This window comes from Bacillus rossius, chromosome 3 (assembly GCF_032445375.1).
Source record: "Bacillus rossius redtenbacheri isolate Brsri chromosome 3, Brsri_v3, whole genome shotgun sequence".
Classification (NCBI taxonomy): Eukaryota; Metazoa; Arthropoda; class Insecta; order Phasmatodea; family Bacillidae; genus Bacillus; species Bacillus rossius.
Genome location: NC_086332.1, coordinates 25,654,773 through 25,676,900, shown reverse-complemented (window position 1 = coordinate 25,676,900; position 22,128 = coordinate 25,654,773). Strand labels below are relative to the sequence as shown.

At 33.8% G+C, this 22,128-nt stretch overlaps 1 protein-coding gene across 4 annotated transcripts in view; it reads right to left on the bottom strand.

Annotated features, from left to right (window-relative positions):
* LOC134530408 (poly(U)-binding-splicing factor half pint) overlaps nt 1-21,591 on the bottom strand; it is an 89,774-nt gene extending 68,183 nt beyond the window's left edge. For 2 of the 4 annotated variants that reach the window (XM_063365204.1, XM_063365203.1), the window contains exons 1-2: nt 21,430-21,591; nt 3,188-3,278 (exon numbers count right to left, since the gene is read on the bottom strand). In XM_063365204.1, the coding sequence (XP_063221274.1) occupies nt 3,188-3,278; nt 21,430-21,474 (136 nt within the window). In that variant the 5' untranslated portion in view covers nt 21,475-21,591. Of the gene's footprint in view, nt 1-3,187; nt 3,279-21,429 lie in introns of those variants that run through there. The other 2 variants (XM_063365205.1, XM_063365206.1) reach the window with 2 other exon arrangements.
* Between the last annotated feature and the right edge of the window lie 537 nt (nt 21,592-22,128).

The following is a 22,128-nucleotide window of genomic DNA, read 5'->3' as shown; positions in this document are numbered from 1 at the left end:
ATTCTTAGAGAAACAGTTGTCAGAAAAGTGCAGCTTTCTTAGCAAAATAAGAAAACAAATGTCTCGGGACATTATTTCACCAAACGCAAGAGTTTTAAGAAAGGAATCTCATGACCAATATTAATTTATGCTGTTTCTTCCCAATTTGTATTCTCACCCATTTCTCGAGGCGAGAATGCTCCGATGTAGAGGTTTCCTGACCAGAGAAATCAAAATATTTGTTTTTGTACCAATTATTTCAACTGGCAGTTTGAAAAAAACACACAAAAAAATTCAGCAAATGTTCTTGCTTTTTTTTCCATTCCCTGATTTTCAGAATAATATCATACAATTATGAACTGAAGGCACAAATTCTTGCTGTTCCCATAATAAATCCAATGATCTCAGTTTTTGAGTTGCTTTTTCTTTACCTGGATCTACTTCACTTGCATCACTTTCAAAAGTCAAACTAGGAAACATTTCCTAACAGCTAGAGCCTGAGTCATGGATGAATGACGTTGCAGCGAATTTCTTGACTTATCTGATTCCCAACCGTCTTCTATGCCAGAAATACTGCTAGTATTATCTAAATCACTTTCTTGCAACATTTCCCATAATTCCTCATTAGTTTAATTTTTGGGGATGGCAGAATAAAGTTTACAAAATGTCAATCAGCTCATAAATGATGCACAAAACTAAAACATACCATATAAAAAGTATTTCAAGCTACAGTAATAAACCATCAAATTGAAACGGAGTTTAACAATAAAATGAACGTAAACAAACAAAATAATAATATAAAATTCAATTCACAGACGTCACAAATAAAAAGTTGTGCTAACTCAGTCGGATCACATCTTATAAACCATCAGGTAGAATATTAACAAAGTAAATAGTAATATAGGATGAAAACTATACAGTATGCTAGATAGAAATATATGTCAACATAATCTGTAAGGAAACATACAATATAATGCCTTTGATAGAAACAAAAGATTGAAAAATATTCACAATTAATTGTTGGTTGTTGCACTCAAATGCATGACTGGATGTACCACACACTACCAGCAATAACAGCTGTTGTATGTGATAGAAACAACAACGTACTATATGATAAATGAGAAACACTACTGTACTTACAGAATCAGCTGCTAGATTGTGTTACCTTATGAACAACTGTCTATAGTAGCAAATGTGATAGACGCAGGTAGATAGATGCCTCTTTCGCACTAGCAGTGCAATGCATGTCTGACGAATATATTTGTCTCTAGCAAGGAGCGCACATGTATTACGAACTAATATTTATGCCCATAGCAGTCAAAAGTTTAATGAATAATGTCAAAAGTCTTATTGAGAAAAAAATAATTATCTCTAATGATCAAGTCAGACAAAGCTTTCAAAAAAATCTCTTCCATAAATTGCCTTGCCTTTTTTTATAGCATTATCAACTGTTTGTAAAATTTACTATGGTACATAATTTGAGAATCCTTGGAGTATGGTTTTGTTAGTTAAGCTCTCATAACTTTGAGACAGCTTTTCTTAAACCAAAAACACTTCATGGCTGATGTAACCAAACTGACGAGTTATATATATATAAATTTGTCATATCTTTTTTTAAACTAATTTTACAATTGTACAAACTATGAAGTGTTTTATTCGTAAAAAAATTGAACACACCCACAAGGAAAACATTACCATACTAATCATTGTTTGCCATCTCTACAAACCACACAGTAAATCACGTACATAGAATAATACTCTCAGATTGGGCATACTGAAATCAACAGCTCAATCTGATTTACCAATGCATAAATCCTCAATTTAAAACTAATTCAAAATTTCTCAGAAAAATAAATATAATTTTTTTAAAGCGTTTTCTATTCCTTGTGACCATAATTGCACCTCTTACGCTTATTTTGCACAAAACAATTTGAAAGCCTCAAATATAAAAATTAAACGATATGAATCCTCTCTCTTATTTTTAGTGTGTATTTTATAGCATGAATGAAATTCATTAGGCTTCTTAACCAAATTTTTGTTCAATCTAGATGAATTTCTTGACTACACCTTAAACTTTAATTGCTAGACACCTTGATATAGGTGACTTTCCAAACATGATAGCGTTCCAAATAATGGCAATTTTACACCACTGGTGCACTAACTGCAGCGGACTCTTGCTAGACTCAGACTTGGTCAGTGCCACGCAACCATTTTCTTTGCAGTTGTTATTGAGCATCTTATGTCCAATTAAATGCAGGTCATGAGTAGGTGTACTAGTTTCCTAAAGTTTTTCTAAAATAATAATCAATTACCATGAAGACAGTTTTAACACTTTCTAGTACGTTATTTACAACCATTTCCTCTAAATATCCACTTACTTTTAATAACATCTTTAATTAAAAAAAAAACAATACATATGTGTACATATACCAATAATCACATACTTGTCAACATGCTTATAAATAAACATATACCCTTATACACAACCATTCCCACACACACGCATGATACACACACACACTTAAGATATCACCATATTCCCTAAGTAATATCCACTGTTAGTTGAAAACTGTACTGTAGTGATTCCACAGTTATCCACACCATAACTGGGTGTGATTTCATTTTTATCGTTATACTTTAGGCACTGCTCTTCAAGAAAGGAGCAGTTTGATAATCTTGAAGAAAACATAATCCCAACTAGGCATTAATATGCACTATGAAAAAAAGTAATTTAGACAACTGTTGGTAAATCCAAACTAAAGTTTTAAATTAGATAATAATAGTACTTCATTTAACTTTTACTACTATTGTTTATATGTGTACCTGTCCTATTACACTTTAAGATGCCAAAATGTTACAATCAAAATATTTAATTGCTCATAACCTAGAACTACCACCCACTCCCACCCCACCCTGACGAGCAAACTCCACCAGCAGTTTAAGTAAGTGGATCACTCGTGCTTTTGGCTTTGGGGTCGCCTGTAACAACTCAGAAACAAAGAAAGACAAATGGGTATTAGTATGCATTCCCAATCAAGCAATATCCTTGACATTTTTTGACTCTCTCAATTGCTCATATGCAATTCTTTGTGCCATGACAATTTACAAAAGAAAATCTCCTAACCACTGGCACTTCACCTAACTTTATACCATGCTGGCTGAATGAACGGTGAAACTGACAAGCAACCAAATGTTTCTAAACACTTACCTTCTGCCTTCAATTTCTTTGCAGGAGGTGGTGAATCAAATGTATTATTATTTTGCACTTGCGCGGACACAGGCATCGGGGCCTGTCCAACCTGAAATTAGAATAATAATTATATTCAAGTAAAACTCATGTTCTGTAACCTATATATATAAAATCAATGTGGTACTGTATGTTCCCTATGGTCTCCAAAACGGCTGGACTGATTTTGATGAAATTTTCAGGCAATCTTAAGATTAGCCCAGAGGGTGATCCTGTGAAGTTTGGTAGCAATCGGATAAACAGAATTTTTTATTTTGCAATTTTGCATCTATTTTTAATACAAAATAATTTTTTTTTAACTTTCACAATTAAAATCAATATTTTGGTCGCTAGTGATAGAATAACGAACCACTAATACAACATTTCTAGAACTGCAACTTCTCCTTGGCTCTTAACATAGGTAGTCTAAATGAATTTCACCTTGAAAACTTTAATTAAATACCAAAAAAAAACATGGCATTATCATTTACTTTCCTACACTTCCCTCACTACTTTGTTTCAGGATTCGATACTATACTGCTTGGAATTAAATTAATCACTAACAATTACTCTTTTACCACTATACAGTACCTATTACTACCCGTTAACCTGCATGGCGATGCCCCAAAACTTCCTAGACGCTCATCACGAGATGCCTAACAGAACCGCTTGGCCGCTGGAACGCGGAATACTATACAGCGAAACGAGACTTTGCCCATGAGTAGAACACTACAAATAATTCTTCTAAGGTCCGTTTTACAAAGGCATAGAAAAGAAGACGGATCACAAAAACAGACGGATCATGTAAACGGAGAAGGATCTCCTGGAACATTTCACTATTGTATTTGCTGCTTCCACAATGCACTGAAATGTAATAAATGGTAACTAAAGAGATTGCATTTCAAGGTTATGAAATATTAACTTAAATTTAAAAAATAGGTTTTCGAGTTCATAGCACAGGCAGAATATACATATATATTAAAAATGTACCACAAAGTCATAACAGAAACACTAGACATTCTTGTACTTGAAACCATTTTTAACATATTTAGAACATAAACAAACCCCCTACAACTGCAGCCAAATACTTTGATTCTATAGGTGGCACGGAGCAATGTACATAAATGGAAGAACTCGGCATTGCCGAGCTAATCCATATGGGTCCGTCTCCATCCTATTTTAGAAACTCTGTTCCGTGAGATCCATCTCATTTTACGCCTCCTCAGTTTGCACTACCCATCTCCATTTACATGATCTGTCTCCATTTCCGTGTCAATGTAGAACAGGCCTAAGAGACACTACAAATTAGAAGTCTACGATACCAAAGCGCTGCAGGTTATACCCTACAATGGAGGAAAAGTTTAAATACAGGAGAGCAGAGTAGAGAAGAATACTCTGGCATATTGAAGAGCAGCACAGAGGCAGTGGGAATGGATAGAAGTGTCCAGATGAGAGCTGCAAGTTGTGTTCCTGAGATACATGCACAGAGGCCTCTGTACAACTGGTGTTGAGTTCTAAACCAGCAACCCATAGTGAGGAGTAGCCAATGTAAACAGCAGCAGAGCAGCAGGTGACCACTACACATGCAAGGGTGTGCATTTACTTATTAGTCACGGCAAACATCAGTAAATGGCTTAGTGGCTTTTGACAGATGCTCGCCAAGCGAGTGGAGACTGCTCACGCAGGTGTGCCAGGGCAGTGGCATACAGAACCGACCTTCGAACATACGTCATCCAGAGCTAACTTGATCAAGCAAGCATCAACACCAACACAATTGCAGTCCAGTGGCATCGGGAGGGCACCTAGTACCAATTTCTTGCAATATCACAATACCTTTGTATATAATAATGATAACATACACAACCTTTAAAAATGTTTGCTAGGATTAAATTTATTTGGGGAAAAAAAATGTTAGGAACCTGTTTAGCTTGACAATAACAATAATAGAGGTCATAAACTTTATGGACGACTAAAGGTACCAGCCAATTTATGTCATTGTGTCATGTGATACACCAGGAGAGGGGAGGAGGAACTGTGGGACACAAATTAGTTGTTGCCTAACGCCTATGGCTGCATGGAAGCAGTTTAATAATGGTGCCGTATTTTTCCGTCCATGATCGTAAGAGTTCATGTTTTATACCTAAAATAGCATGTCACACCATCGCACAAAAAAAAACTAACTGTAAATTATGGAAAACAAAAATTTGCAAGGACGATAGCATAAGTAGAAATCTCGGTACATATATTGTGTGAGCTCTACATTTTGTTGCTGCAGATTACAGAAAACTTTATTGCTGCAGTAAATTTTTAAAGAATACAGTTCCCATTATTTTTACCATCACATCACCAAGGAACTAAAACCTCCATGCAGAAAACTGTGTTACAGATCAAATGTAAGTCCTAGAATATGAAAAGTGCTAATTTTCAAGAAATTTTTACTGAACAAGTGTGGTTTCATGTTTCCATGGGATAGTAATATTTAGGTTGAGGGCATTTCAAAAACAAGATAAAAACCATGTATTTAAACGGGCAGCATAAACCGAAAGGCCAGTACTATCTAATTAAAATTTTACTCAGTAATGACACAAAAGAAATGTAGCAAATAAGTTTGGAAAGTTAGTACAAATTAATTTTCTTGAATCCAACCAGTGCATACAGTACATAAGCAGTATAACAACACAACTTAATAATGAAAACTGTACATGTGGAACACCTGTACATAGCCAAGGAGCGATAATTTTGGAGTGTGAAGCGTTGCAGACAATTGCCGTTTCCAACTTTGCAAAGTATTCCTATGTCGTGAGGTTTCCCAAGTAATGAGTATATCAGCTGGTTATATAAGTTCTAGGTGACCGTAACCTAGTTGTAGACATATATTCTATCATTGGGAATATACTTGTAATTATTTTTAATATTAAATTATTTTATTTAAAAAACATTTTAATTGTGTTTTTAACAATTATCACAATGTTGGATAAATTGCTATTTACGTATGTGTGATTTTCAGGATTTTATTTCATTTAAATGTTCTTTTCACAACTATATTTTTTAGTTTATGATTCATTGTATGTTCGTGACATTTCTATAACACAGGGCAGTGGTTCCTGTAAAAGGAAAGAAAGATTCAAAACGCTGTGGCGCCAAAATTATCAACGATATTTTATTGCATCCCATGTTAGAGAGAGATGTTCGCCAGGACTGTGGGAGAGCTCTCTGACCGTGGAATCACTGAATAATATTTGTAAGAATAATATTTGTAGCCAATAGGAAGGCAGCTTTTCGGGGAAGTCCCCGATTGGAATTTTTTTTTATTATTGTGCTATGCTGAAAGAACGTGTGCAGCGCCGGCTCAAACACAACATAGTATAACTGCTTAAGAACAGATAATTTTAAGAGGGGGGTTACAGCCGTGCCACAACAATGTATTTCAACCTTGAGTTTCAAATCATTTTTCATAAGTTTTAGCTATAATTTAAAACCTGAGACGTGCTGCATACACCCGGGTCAACCGCTGGTTCACCAGGATTTATTTCCCATGTATCTTTGTAGCTAGACAAAAATATTTTGTAAAGTCACAGGACTGTGAGTAGCGACTGATAAGTGTTTTTCCTTGAACAGATCATGTAAAATGTAACTTTGCAATATCAGAAGAATAAATTTAAAAATGCATTTAAAACTTTTTTTCTAATCAATTAGTAATGGTTTTTAAATAATTTTAAATCTATTAATAGATTATTACACCCAGCTTCTATAAGCAATTTTCAAATGTTTATGTATGTGCAAGGAAGTCATTGTCTACGCTGTGCACGATTGTGAATTGCCACAGTACTTCCTCTTTTCCGTAAAGTCTGAAAATTATACATCTGAGTTTAAGGTTAAAGCAATTTTAATTTACTATTTCCATTTCAATATTTTTATGTTTTTACCTCACAATTTCCCTGGGCTTCATCATCCTACCCTCTATTAAGTAATTTTATAATTCTAGTAGGAATTTCAAAACGCTATTTGAGAAGATATTATGGAACATAAAAAGTATCCAAAAAGGGCATTATTGTAAATTTTTTTTACAGAAAGGCCACAAGTATTCTCAAATTACCTTAATATCAAATTATGTGTGCGCCTACAAAAGCACAATAGAAACGGAAAAGAAATCTGAATTTTGTAGTAGCATGCACTGCTCATTTAAAAAAATTCGAGCCTGCAACATTTTTGTGTTAGCAGAAGTTACCTCTATAGAAATGAAGATGGTAGTATCTATATCCTATATAAGCAACTTAAAATTGTTTTGAAATTTATGGGACTGGAGTTGTTCAAGCCATTATTAAACTGATTTCAATTTTAATAATTTAAATTTAAAAAAAAAATATATATATATATATGTTTGGAAAACATATGAATAGGCTATAGCAGGGATAGGAGTAGCCCTTGGCTTTAAAAAAAGGTAAAATGTAGACTAAATCTTTAAAAAAGTAGACTTTGTAGACCATCAAATCTCTATAAAATGTACTTCAAAAATCAAGCCTCAATCATCAAGAACGACAAAAATTAAAAATGCTAAAAGAAGATTTCTTTATATACCCCTACCAATTTGCAGGTCAAGACTAGAAATAATGTACATGCACTTTAAAAAAATAGATGTCAGATAATTTATTAATTTATTAAACACTAAAAATATATTTTATTTTAGAATAATTACAAATATTTTTTTGTGGAGTTTAAGCTTTGATTTTCATTCATCTCACTGAACAATTCATTTTTGGCTTTGGATGGGGATTGGCTGCCCTCCCCCCTCCCTGGCCCATCCGAAGAAACACTATTATTAATCTTAATTTCACAAGCACTAAGAAAACAGAACGGGAACATACAAAAAATAAAGATCATTTAAAAAATATTTCAAATACAACAATGGATATTCCTGCGTCTTCATTAAATATATAAATTTCATCCCATTTGTTTGTGTTATTGCTGCTGCATTGTTAATTTCATCCCATTTGTTTGTGTTATTGCTGCTGCTTAAAGTAAATTCAAAATATCAAGTTGTTAAATGTTAGGCCTATAACTATTTTTACTCAAGTTTTGAGGTTGACATTAACTACTAAAGTTAAAACAAAAATAATATAGTTAATGCTGTAAAAAATTGAAAATTGTTATTACAGCAAGCAGGGTTGGCACGTTTAAAACAAAATGTTTAAAACAATATGTTCAAAATTGTTTAAAACAATACACTCTGAATAAAACAAGTTTAAAACACAATGTTTAAAACATTCTATTTTTAAATGTATTTTAAAAAAAGTTTTATTTCTTACGAAAACGAAAACTGCATATTGACATTTTCATCGCAAGCATCACTGTCTCATTGTAAGTCACCAATTGTGATAAATATCCAGACTAGGATGAGAAGTTTTGAAGTGAAACACATTCCTCACGTAAACATAAAATTCCAGCACTGCTTGGGGTCAAACCAGTCATACCTTTTAGGGTGCCAGTTCCACTAAGTTCATCTAACCTAATTAAAATTTGTTTTTGTTAGTTAAGTGCACGTTTGGCAGCCTTCTCTGATCCTAGCAGGTTCCTTACAGTACTATGCACAAACCCGAATGTGGAGAAAAGACGTTCAATACCAGCTGACAAAGCCACTGCACTGTGAAACCGATGTGCCAGGTTCAGAGTTGCATGATGAGTACTTTTCTCCAAAGCCATCCACCATACTAGAGGTTTAATCTCTTTTAGTGTTACAGGACTGAATAGTACTCCTTGAAAGGTGCCTTTTTGCCTTGTACTTAATAATATCCAGAATGGCTACAGTCAGGGAAAACCGGGCAATGTCAGGGAATTCCATATTCAAAAATGTGTAGCAATATATGTACCTTACACCTGATGGGACTTCTGCTGAAACCATATGTGCAAAACATAGTGTGGTGGTTCTGATTAAAATTAATATTAAAAACAAAAAAAAAGTTTAAACTTAAAAAAACTCTTTAAAACATGACAAACTGTTTAAAACAAAAAAAAAAACGTTTAAAACATTAAAAAACATGTTTTTTGATACATTTTTTTTAAAAAACTGTTTTTTTTTCCCAACCCTGACAACAAGTGTTGACTTGAAGAATAACTCCATGTAGTTTTTTTGTAAAATTTTACTTTACCCTCAATTACACTTTCCTCTGAATTGCACCATTTTCAGTTTTCCCCTCGAAAAGTTTAATTCAGGGGTTCCACTGTAGTCATAAACTTACAGTAAGAGAGAAAAATCGTCCTTAAGGTCAGCTAATGCCTATCTCCATCAACTGTTACCATCACTGGTTAGAAGGGATCTTCTCTAACCAGACTTATAATCCCTCCAACACATTATGTCATGTGAGATACACTGCCTGCTAATAATGAATACCACAGCCAGGACCTCAACCAGAGGGTAAACTATATTACAATAAATGCAATTTCTCTGTAATGTAACTTGATACGAACAAATTTATTTAGATTTAGATTGATTTCCATACAGTTATTGGTAGGAAAGGTCAAGCATTCTCTGCATTCTGCAGTAATGTAGTATTTTGCAAATTAGTAATGAGCAAATTTATGAATATTTTAAAAATTCTTCAGTTTAAGAACAAAAAAGAGAGAGTGTAGACTGATTTCAGAAAAATAGAGATTGATAGAGGCTTTTTTTAAAAAAAGACACTTTTAGCTAGAAAAGAGACTCACTCTGATGCCTGCCATAGGCATAATGGCTTTCTGGGTAATTTACTATTTATTTTGCAGTTAACTAATTTTTTTACACAATAAGACAACAGATATAATCAATATGTAAATACACAACATTTTTACACAAGATGTATATAATAACTGCTTCAACACATGTTAGTGGTTTTTCCTCTCAATGGGAATAAATAAATCTGGCCTTTTCGTTTTTTTTTCTGTGGATAGAAATAGCATCAGCTTTTACAAACAAGCTCTTCCCACATACTGCTGCCTACACATCTTTATCAAGAAAAGAAGAAACAAACAAACCATAAAAAAAATTTTTTAAACATCTTTTACCCAAAGTCCTTTACAAGGCTATAACCAAATCTAATATCAAATGAATTAAAATTTAATTTAAGGATTTTGTCGACATCTTTTTCAACATAGCTTATTCAATATCAGTTACTGTTTAAATTCAGTGTCCTACAATTGACAGTGGCAATTCCACAGGCTGTTGGTTGGCTCACATCCTCTTTCAAAAACGTCCACTGCTCTACTGCACTACAACAAGACAAGTGAAGTATGAAGGGGGTTTAAGTACTCAACTTTGTACTTGAATTTGGGCCTGGTTTATAAATCAAAACATAACCAGTTAAAAACTAAGCACAAATAAAAGAATGCCAAGATCTACAAACTTTCAACTCTTCGCAATTATGCTTGCATTTCTGCCTTCAACAGTTAAAGAAGTGTCCTGAAATCTTTTAAAGATCCAGACATTATGTGCATCAAAGAAAACAATAATGTTTTAATTATTAACATAATGTTTTCACTTATTAAATTTTCTCACAATAAAAGAAAATAAGGTTTTTTTAATTGAAATCATTGACAACTGCATGTGTTCATAATAAATAAGAATCAAAAGAACACCAGGGGAAGGAAATCTGGGTAATTATCAGATGTCACTACTTTTTAGAACGAAAAAAATTTGGACGGTTTTCACACACTAAACACGTCCCTAAATTCATAACTTTTTAATACGTTCATAATTCATTATAATGACATTATTTTTTTATGTACAGCAAGCATCAAGTACCACAGGATCAAGCCAACATGATCATGCCATCAGGGGCCCGTTTCACGAATGTACAAGTCTTGTTCGCAACAATTGTGTGTAACAAGTACTTATTACTACAAGTTGTCAGCAACAAGTGTTTTACGTATCTTTGGAAAACTTGTTGGTGACAAGACTTGTCCGTAACAATTCTTGTTACCAACTAGACTTGTCCGCAACACGTGTTGTCGGTAACAAGTATAAACATAACCTATAGTCAGAAGTACATTCGCATGATAAAAATGTCTAAATATTTTGGAGTCGCTAATAAGATTCTTATCCTACAAGAAATCAGAAATAAGGAGACACTGTTTGGACCATTTTCTTGTACCTTAACAAAGGAAATGAAAACATCATGCTGGAAAGAAATTCATACTCAATGTGGCAGTTTGGGGTTGGTGGCGGCTGATAAAGAATGTACTTACACTCGTGATGTATTGTGGCAGAACCTAAAGAAATCAACAATGGTATGTTTGTATATTTATTTGTGTATTTTCATATAATTGCAGTTACCTCTCGAATAGTACACAAATGGCCTATAATAAATATAATTACTAATTCTAAGGCACTCAACACCAAAGCATATCATTTACATTAATTTTCTTGGAGTTAGTTTTAAAATGTATAGTATATGTTTACATATTTTGTTTGTTTTACAGAAAAAGGTTGATAACCGAAAGAAGACTGGAGCAGCAGGTTGTCCTGACTGCAAATACACTGAAGTGGATATCTTAGTTTTAGATATTATTGGAAAGGATAGCCCTGTCATTCAAAGTCTTGGTGTTACTGAGACGTGGGAAGCTGTAAGTGTTGAAGACATCAATGAAACAGTCGTGCCTGAAGCGTATACATTTGAAGTTGTTGAAAATGCAGGGAATGTTAGTGAATTAGTTGGTACACCTACAGGAAATAATGAAGGGACAAAGAAGAAAAGAAATGATTCTCAAGACCCATTGTCACAAGAGCCACTGCATCAGCTGAAGAAGTAGCTGATGTTGCAGGTGGAATTTCTGGAGAAGGAAAACTACCTTAAGACATTGCAAATTTTGAAGTTAGAAAAGGAACTAGATCTTGCTCCCTCTAAGTTTACAGAATCATTAACGTCTGTTTCTTATTTGGTAGACTGAGTAGATGTTACAAACCATCGCATGTACAAACTGAAATTACTTAAGAGCACAAAGTACATTTCATTTAGGCTACATGATATTGATGAAATTTAAACAATGTCTGTAGAACAAATTTTTTAAAATACATTCTTCAGTGTGTCAATGTTGTTCATTTTCTGCCACAGTAGCTCTATTAATGTTCATGCAAAATTTTAGTGGTTGAAGTAATTCAGTAGTTCCTGCAATCTTTTGTCTTGCATTTGGAGGTGCATGGTTAACCTCTTCAACAATTCCATTTTCCATAGGTTCTTCATGATTGACTGCTGGTAGGTCAATGTACTCCCCCTCACATGAAATGTTGCAAAGTGTTGCACAACCCCTAAATACATTAGCAGCATAAAGTGGTGACAGTCTAAGATAATTGAGACAAGGGAACTTCTCTTTGAGAATTCCAAACGCATTCTCAACAATGCGTCTTGTTTTTTTTATGTGCTCTGTTAAATGCCAAGCTTCCAGCATGCACACAGTTTACGGTTGGCGTGATAAGCCATTGCAGCAAAGGGTAACCAGTCCCCAAGGATGATGGCGTTTGGGATTGGACGCCAGCCCCCTTCCATTGTTCGGAACAGGCTACTGTTCCTTAATACTCACGCATCATGGACGCTGCCAGGCCATTTGGCACTCACAAAGTCGATTTCCATATTTGGACCACAAACTCAGCCATTCCATGCTAAAATGAGCCTAAGTACTATTTTGTAAATTTGAACATTTTTTGTTATATACTACAGAACACAAGTCTTCATTATTTGTATTTTACATACAAAAATTTTTTAGCAGCATTGGTAATTTTGTATATGTTTATATTCTTAAGGAAACTATAAGCTGCGTCTATGTTGACCACCTGAATAAAAGTGGGCAAAAGTTGGCAGCCTTGCTTTTTCCCTCCTGTTCTACAGTCATGTGAAATGGTTAGTGTTTTGTAAAGAAGAAGTGTTCTTCCACATATTTGTGCTGAATGCTGAAAGCAGGTAATGTTATATCAATAATTAGAGCATTGTTAAGTGTTATCATTTCCAATTGTCACACCAGTCCATGAAAGTAATCTGAAGTTTACTTTATTATGCAATATGAAATTGAACATGTAGTGTAAGTTCTTTATAAGTGAGATTAGGTTGCTTATTAACTTGCCTGCAAATAAGATAAACTTATTCAGTTTTTGAAATACAGAAATAATTGAAAGAAAAATTGTCACACCCGTCCTTTCAAATTGTTGTAGGTGCCACAAAAGATAATTATTCCGTACAAAGAATCTGTTTCAGTGTATAAATACAAATTTCATGTATTATGTACACTATTTATGAATTATTTAAAACAATGTGGATGGTTAAGAAGGTTAAAATAAAATAATGTTTGTTTTATTATTACATATATGAATAAAGAAACAGATAAGTGAAGAGTTTCAAAACAAAAATGGAGACAAAAATTAAATGAAGATGCAGAACGAAAACAGGCACACTTATTAAAGGAAACGGTGAGAGATAAGAAAATGTGGGAAGATAAAAATGTTTGTTTATCTCAAGACAAGAACAAATTGAAATTGAAGAGACTGAAGGATGCTGAAAGACAAAGAAGGCATTGGCAAAATAGACAGCAAAGTGTCAAAAATGTGTCTCAGCTTGGGTCTTACAAATGCGTCCAGTCACTCGGCAAGGCTGTTAAAAGAGTGAAAAAGGTGCTACCGACAAGCCCCGGTAAAAAACAAGCAGTTGTGAAAAAACTCATCACAGAATTATCAAATGTTCAAAATGCTGTTTTCAAAGTGACACCGATCCCAAAAAAGTCATGGAACAAAACATGAGATGAAACTAAAGAAAAGGTAGTCCAATTTTACAACAGAGATGACATCAGTTATCAGGCACCAGGAAAGAGAGACTGTAAATCCGTCAAGAACCCCAAGACAGGAGTATGAGAACTAAAACAAAAATGTTACATGATCATGACGGTGAAAGAAGCCTACTCTCTATTTCAAGATGAATATCCACAAGTTCAACTAAAGGTGTCAAAGTTTTACGAACTCAGACCATTGTATGTACTTACTTCCTCTGAAATGCCACATAACGTATGTGTCTGCAGATACCATGCAAACTTTACATATATTGTGACAGCACTGCAACGAAATATTAACGGCTTTCCAGCAGATACAACAAAACTGCTTAACAAACTCTGTTGTGATGTATGACAGACTTTTGTAATAATTGTGTTGGCGAAATTCAGAGTTTTATGCCCGAAGACTGTGATTACGACAAACACATAACATGGACACAGTGGAAAGATGTAGATTGTCGGCCGAAACTTGTAGAAATGGAAGGTTCTGTTGAAGATGCTATGATTGAGCTGCAGGGTCAACTGAAAGTTTTCAAGACTCATTTTTTTTGTAAAGAGAGTGCAGGCCAAACATTTTGAGAAGACAAAAAATTATGTCACAAAAGAAAATGCTGTTCTTCAAATAGATTTTGCGGAAAATTTTGCAGCAGTTAACCAGGACGAAATCCAGAGTGCGCACTGGAACCATGAGCAAGTCACCATTTTTACATGCTGCGCTTGGGTTAAGAACACAGCCAGGGAGAAATGTTGCAGATGTTACGCCATCATCAGTAATGACCTACTTCACAACAAATATGCCGTCTGGGTTTTCCTCAAGGAAATTATCAAGAATCTGAAAGAAGAGTTCACATCCTTGCAAGAAATTTCAATATTTTCTGATGGTTGTGTAGTCAGCTAGTGTAAGTATGTAAATTATTAAATGTACTTAATAATTCCAGTTTCTCTAGCCTGTCTATCAGTTTTAAGAATTGTTTCTAGAAGTTTGTGTCTGTAAGTCAAAATTACAGTGTGTCAAAAATTATGTTAAATACTAATTTCGTGAATAGATCTGGTAATGACGTGTAAACAAATTCAAATGTAATATTTATATTTGCGGGTAAGGTTTTGTGCAGACGGTGACAATATACTTCGGCCAGCACAATATCACACTTTATATAAATATCTTAACTAAAATAGTTTATGTTAAAATACAGATGGAATTTGTTATTATTCTAGACTTCAAAGCTTCTACCAATTCTTTCATTAGAGTAAATTATCTTTAAGTTAAAATGTTAATCATTTGTGTGTTATCTATTTTAAACTAGCTTCAGTCCGCAGAGCGTGGACTACTGGGTACGTAACTTGCAGTACCCGTCAAACAAAATAGCAACATGTTCTTTCAATATCAAGTTCCATCTATACTATCTAATATTATTAGGTTCGGGATCGCGATTCCGTAATTTAAATGATAAATCTAAAGATGAACAAGTACACGGTCTTTCTATACAAAGAATACGTTTGTTAACATAAAAAAATTCTAGTTCGGTGAAAAATGTTCGTCTTGTTTAAATCGTCATTAGTGATGATACTTGTTTAATCAGCGAGTCTTCGGGTGATGGGGTAAGGGACCAAACCTTGCAGCAGAATACCCACGAGACGTGTAGGTTTTTGGAGGATCCTTGGTTCGCTTCAGTCAGGACTGCGAACTTGGTGTTGCTACTCCGGTCTCTAGCGGGCGGCAGGAATACGCGCCGTCACGACTCCATCCTTCGGACTGTGGGCGGGAACTGGGCTGGACTGCACGACGATCATCCTTCCCGGGCTCGAACTGCGACTTTTCATTCTTCTACTGAACTCTTCTTTCTTCAGGATGATCAACGGCATCAATTCTTCGTAGTTTCAAAGCAATTTATATTCATTAGACGCTCTCTTGAAATCTGGATATTCGTCGTCCCCTCTTCTTAAATAATTGTTTGAATTCTTGATGTTTGAGTTTTATCTTCGTTGATTCAAATTAGTAATTCCTTCGAAATCTTATTCAATATTAGCATTAATAAACATTTTCAATTCTTCTAGTAATAGTCAAATTATCAATTAAGGTCGAAATCGTTGCGTTTTTAGATGTTGCCTTCATCGAGTCTCAAATTGTTCTAAAGAATCTTTTTCCTCGTTACTAATAAACAACTCTCTTAAAGTTGTTGATAAAACAAAACTATTAAAATTACTACCAATTACTGTCGTTGTTCATCTTTAAATTAATATTAGTTTCAAAAAATACTGCTATACTAGCTTTGACAATTATTTAAAATAAAAATTAACATAGAGTAATACATAGACAAAAACGCTAACCAAAGAAATTTAAATCTGAATTAATCATAGATTACAAATGTAAACATACGGAATAAAGTGTAATTAACAAAATAAATACTAAGGAAATTAAATATTTACTTTCTATAAAGGGTAAATATTGCCTTTATAGTTGCGCCACACAATTTAAGAACAAATACAATATTTCAAATTTGTGATTTTTAAAGAATGATTTTCATGTAGATGGAGACTGGAATTTTTTTGCAACTTCCCATGGAAAAGGAGCTGTAGATGGTGTAGGTGGGTTAGTAAAAAGGATTATTTGGCTAGAAGTGAAGGCAAGATGTGTAGTGATAAATACAGCTGCAGATTTGTATCACTGTGCAACAAAGAATGCGAAAGGTGTAAAAGTTCTGTTCATATCTAGTGAAATTATTTCTCAACACAAGAAATTTCTGGATGATAAATGGGAAACGGTACAACTAATTCAAGGTTTACAGTCAAAACATTTTTTCAGATCTTTGGGTAAATCCACCGTTGTATTTGGTCGTACAGCTGACTCCGAGTATGATACGTATGTTATTTTCAGTTTGGCAACAAAACATAGGCTGCACTATAAAGATGTATACTCTGAATCAGATGGATCAGTACACAACAGAACATGCAACACTTTTGCCTGCTAATGCTGAAAATATGAAGCAGGGAATTTACGTACTTGTTGAATTTGTAAGTGGAAGTGTAAAGGAGTTTAAATACAGATACGCTGCAATTTGTCAGGGTGAAACTGAAGAAGATGGTGAAGTGAAAGTAATGTGTTTGAGAGTGTGTGATACGAGTAAAGGCCCAGATTTTCAGAATGGATGAAAGTGATATATCTTATGTTCAATTTGAGCAAATCATTGTTATTCTTCCAGAACCAACCATTAAACTTACTGGAGATAGGTTGTATTATGAGTTTCCTTAGAGTGTTAATGTACGTGAAAAAACTTGAATGAACACAAAAAAATATTTTTTTTAAAAACTTTAATTTTTAGCATTTTTAGTAACATGCATGACTTGTGGGTTTGCTTCCTAGCTGACCCAAAGAAAATTTTCCTCCTTAAAAAAATTATCATGTAGATTTGTCAGTAAAATTCATAATGTCACACCCATCTGTAGGTGAAGTGTCACACCTATCCTATGGATTTGGCTTCAAAATATAACAAATCTTAAATTAAACAACTTCTTCTATTCGGATATATTATTAACGACTTATTATTTAGTAAAAAAAAATTTAACCTCTATTTTTATCTAGTTCACAGATTTTTCTTGATATGAGCCTGTTTCTTAATTGCAAGTGCATGCTTTGTCACAACCGTCCTCAGACTTTAAATGTTTGATTACTATTGTAAATATTGAAATTGTGCAACTATACTAAAGGGAATTAAATATGATTTTGTGTTTTACACAGCCGCACATAAAACTGCCAAACATCATCATCCAAATGTCACACACGTCTGCTTGGAATGGCTGAACTATCATGCAATTTATGGAGTGATTACCATTTCTATCGACAAAAGCAGACTCATAGGCAGGTGGAGCATCTATTTTAATTAGTGTGCCATCAACACACCCTATTACTTGTGGGAAATGTGCCACAGCAAAGAATTTTGCAGAGACGTTGAGAACATTCTCAGGCCACTTTATGACAATGGAAAATTTTACTTCATTTACTGCATTCACAACAGAACACGCACACACTTGCCTTGCTCACTCCATGTGCATCTACTATGACATGGTATTGTCCCCCATTGCTTAGCCAATGCAAACCAATGCATAACTGTAATTTTGTAGGTAATGCTTGAGACTGGTTTGTGGGGTGAAATAATATTTGCCCAATGTCCTCATGCAACTGTACCATTTTCACTGCATTCATCCGAAACCGTTCATTAAATTCATACACTGACTGAAAATTGCCATTTATTCTTGCTCTGATAATTCTTCTCCTTTTGGTGGATTCTCTTCTCTTCAGAAGAACTAGACTCCATTTTCCCTTCAAATTAATGTTTTAAACTCACTTGTAGAGTCTACCTACCTACTGAGACTTGTAAAAAAGACTTGTTCACAACAATTGAAACCTACAAGTTTGATCCATTATCTTGTTGGTAACAAGCACTACACTTGTCCGCAACAAGTATTTTACTTGTAACTTGACCAAATTCACTTGTAATCAAAAGTGTTCACTTGTAGCTTCGTGAAACACAATGTTTACATTTTTTTACAAGTTTGTCAGGATTTACTTGTTACGAACAAACGTGTGAAACGGGCCCCAGGATCTTTCGACATACTGAATTAAAACAGCAAGCATCATGTACCACAGGTTCAAGCCTATAAGATCATGCCATAAGGATCCAGGGATAAAATTTTATATATGAAATGAAAGAATTAACATATTTTTAAATCTCTATAGGTGGCTACAGTTAGGCTAAACAAAGAGATACACAAAAAATGGGGTAAATATTTACAATCGCGGTAGATGCCAAAAAAAATGCTAAAAATCTGAAAATACTTTTATTCTGTGCCCTTTCACTTCCTCTTTTGAAAACAACCGGCGGAGGTAAGAAATTCCAAATACTTTAGGAGATATCGAATTTTTTAATTTCATCATATGTAGAGTCGCGGTATATGCCAAAAAAAATGCTAAACATCTGAAAATACCTTTATCATATGCTCTTCAACTTCCTCTTTTCATTAAAAGCGGCGGAGATAAGAAATTCCAAATACTTTAGGAGATATCGAATTTTTAAATTTCAGCACAAAACCAGCGCATTCCTGTGGCGTGCGTATACCATTGTTTTTTGTTTACGTACGAGAACGAGTATCTATTTTTTTATTGGATAATGATGTCACGTGATTGTTCGTGATAGGCCAGAATTCAAATGAACTAATACGTGATTATTTAGTTCAATTATTGTTTAAAACGGTGTTTAATTACCGCCTCCAACTTACGTGAGTTTTTAACGTTTCTAATTTTAAAGTCTTATTTGTTATTTTGATATTGTTGCGCAAGTAATAAGTAACAAAAAAAATTACGTGAGTTGTTACTGTACATCCTTTGTTACGGGTTTGTTAGGTAAGGTCAGTTACATTATAAATAATTTAAAACTAAAGAATAATTAAAATTAATTCACATTATTTTTAATATCACCTTAGTTTTAAAGTATTTATAATGTAACTGACCTGACCTAATCGACCATTTTAGTTTACTGTTCACCCTCTGTCCGGGTTTGTTTGGTCAGGTCAGTTACATTATAAATATTTTAAAACTAAACAGCCATTAAAATTTATTCACAAAATAATTTTTAATGTCGGCTTAGTTTGAAAGTATTAATAATGTAACTGACCTGACCTAATCAACCATTTTATTAATTACGCATTCACGATTCACGTATTCACGAACACGGCAAAATAACAAAAATGGCGCCGCTCGAATGGTTCCACAGGTCTTGTATTGCAAAATTAAAAAATTCGATATCTCCTAAAGTATTTGGAATTTCTTATCTCCGCCGCTTTTAATGAAAAGAGGAAGTTGAAGAGCATATGATAAAGGTATTTTAGGATTTTTTACATTTTTTTTGGCATCTACCGCGACTCTACATATCATGAAATTAAAAAATTCGATATCTCCTAAAGTATTTGGAATTTCTTATCTCCGCCGGTTGATTTGAAAAGAGGAAGTGAAAGTGCATAGAATAAAAGTATTTTCGGATTTTTAGCATTATTTTTGGCATCTACCGCGATTGTAAATATTTACCAAAAATGGTAAACAATGAATGGCGGCAGCAGTGTGAAAACACAGGTATTGTAATGTAGGTAGTGTTATTTTTAATAAAACTGTAGGAATTCAGAAACCATGATTTTTTTTATTTTTCTTCAATCCACCTGCAGATCCCCACATGATACCCACACGGTAAATAAGGACCTCTCTAATACTTAAAAAACATGTTTACTGATTTATTTACTTTTCGTTCCCAGAAGCCGTGACGTCCGATGATGGTGTAGTAATGTAAGCTATTAACTATTATTTTTCACAAACTGTAGGAATTAAGAAACCATCCGTTCAGGGTAAATTTATGGACTGTGTAGTGTGTAAAAACCATGTTTTCAGATTTTTTTTTTTTAAGTTCTAAAAAGCAAGGACATCCGATAATTACCCAAGTTTGATTTCTATTGTTTCAAAATTTCAAAATGTAGGGTTGATAACATCTTGTATCTTTCGTGCTTCATAGGCAACTATTATTTACTTGAGTATGTTACGTGTTGAGTTATGATGTTAAGTACCTTGCGAAGTAATTTATAAAAACCACATCATAATTTTTTGTTGCATTTGTTGGGTATACACAAATCCTACAATCGCAATGTAAACAATCACTTAAGGATCTCTAAGAATTGCGAAATTAAAAAAAACATCTATCTTATGTATTTACTCACTTCTTAATAATTATTACACACTAGCAATTGGGCTTTCAAATGGAGGAAAGGAATCCTCTCGTTTTCTTACTACTCCTTCCTCAGAAAATTTAGACGACTCCGCAAGTATCTTGCATTTCTTTACTCAAACCCGAACCACATTAAACTGTAGAAAAAGGGCCACCCACTTTCCCATTTACGATACACAAGTTGCTACACAAACGCGCTCGCACCTCGCAGACACACGGACACGCGCCAACAAAACATTTGTTACATGTATAAACCCATAGTCTACTTTCACTAAAACAAAACTAGGGAAATGGTGGGAATAGAATTCAATCATACATATTATAATGCGCAAAAAAAAATTTTGGATACTAAAATAATATAACTAGAAAAAATCAAAAAGACATCATTGCATGAAATTTTGGCAGTCGACCATCAAGCCACTAATCATTAGGTAAAACAAAATGGCGGTAAACTACATAAAAGGCTCAAAGATACACAGAACATACAATAATTAAAATAAAACCTAACAGACAATTTTACAAAGAACTATAACTGGCCAAAAGTTATTTGTAGAAAGTTAAAGTTAATTATTTCATATGTTATAACATTCAGATAAAAACCAAAACAAGGAACACGATTGCAAATAAAATCATTCAAGAAACGTACCCTCAAATACAAAACATAACTTATGTGCTTACCATATTATTTGTACCGTTCATCGCACTGTACTCAACAGCAGCCATTCTCAAAATTTAATAAAACCACAAAATTTTCAAAAACAAATACATATTTATCGACCATACAAATAGCCTTCGTGTAAACTTAACTTCCGGTTTAAGGAATTACTACCGTTCAAAGACAAAATAACAAACTACATACACAAATTAGAAAAATTTTAATAAAAAGAAAATAAAATCGGTAAAAAAAAATTTAAATAAGAAAATTGGAAAATCTTCAAATTTAAAATTGACATTATAAATATATTTTTTCTTGTCTATTGCATAAGCAATTATAAGCAATATTAAATACACTTTAGATAACTAGTTTATATCAAAAATACTTTTTTACCATAAAAACTTTGCCATCAATGATAATTAAAACTTACACTAACAGAATAACTCAAATTTGTTTCCTTCACTGCACCCAATTACATTACTGGCACATTCGTTTTATAAACACAATACAGGGACGGCGTCGATGTGGCATAACTTCATGTTGACGTCGTAACGACCATAGCCGTTATGCCCATGCTCCGCACCGCCAATACCGTATCCCGTTTTCGGAGCGCACCACAAGCCCAGCGGGAATGAGTCAAGCGAATGCCCTGGGCTTGAACTCAATTAACAGAATTAAACATCAGGACACGAAACCCCGAGGACTCGACTATGGAAAACAAT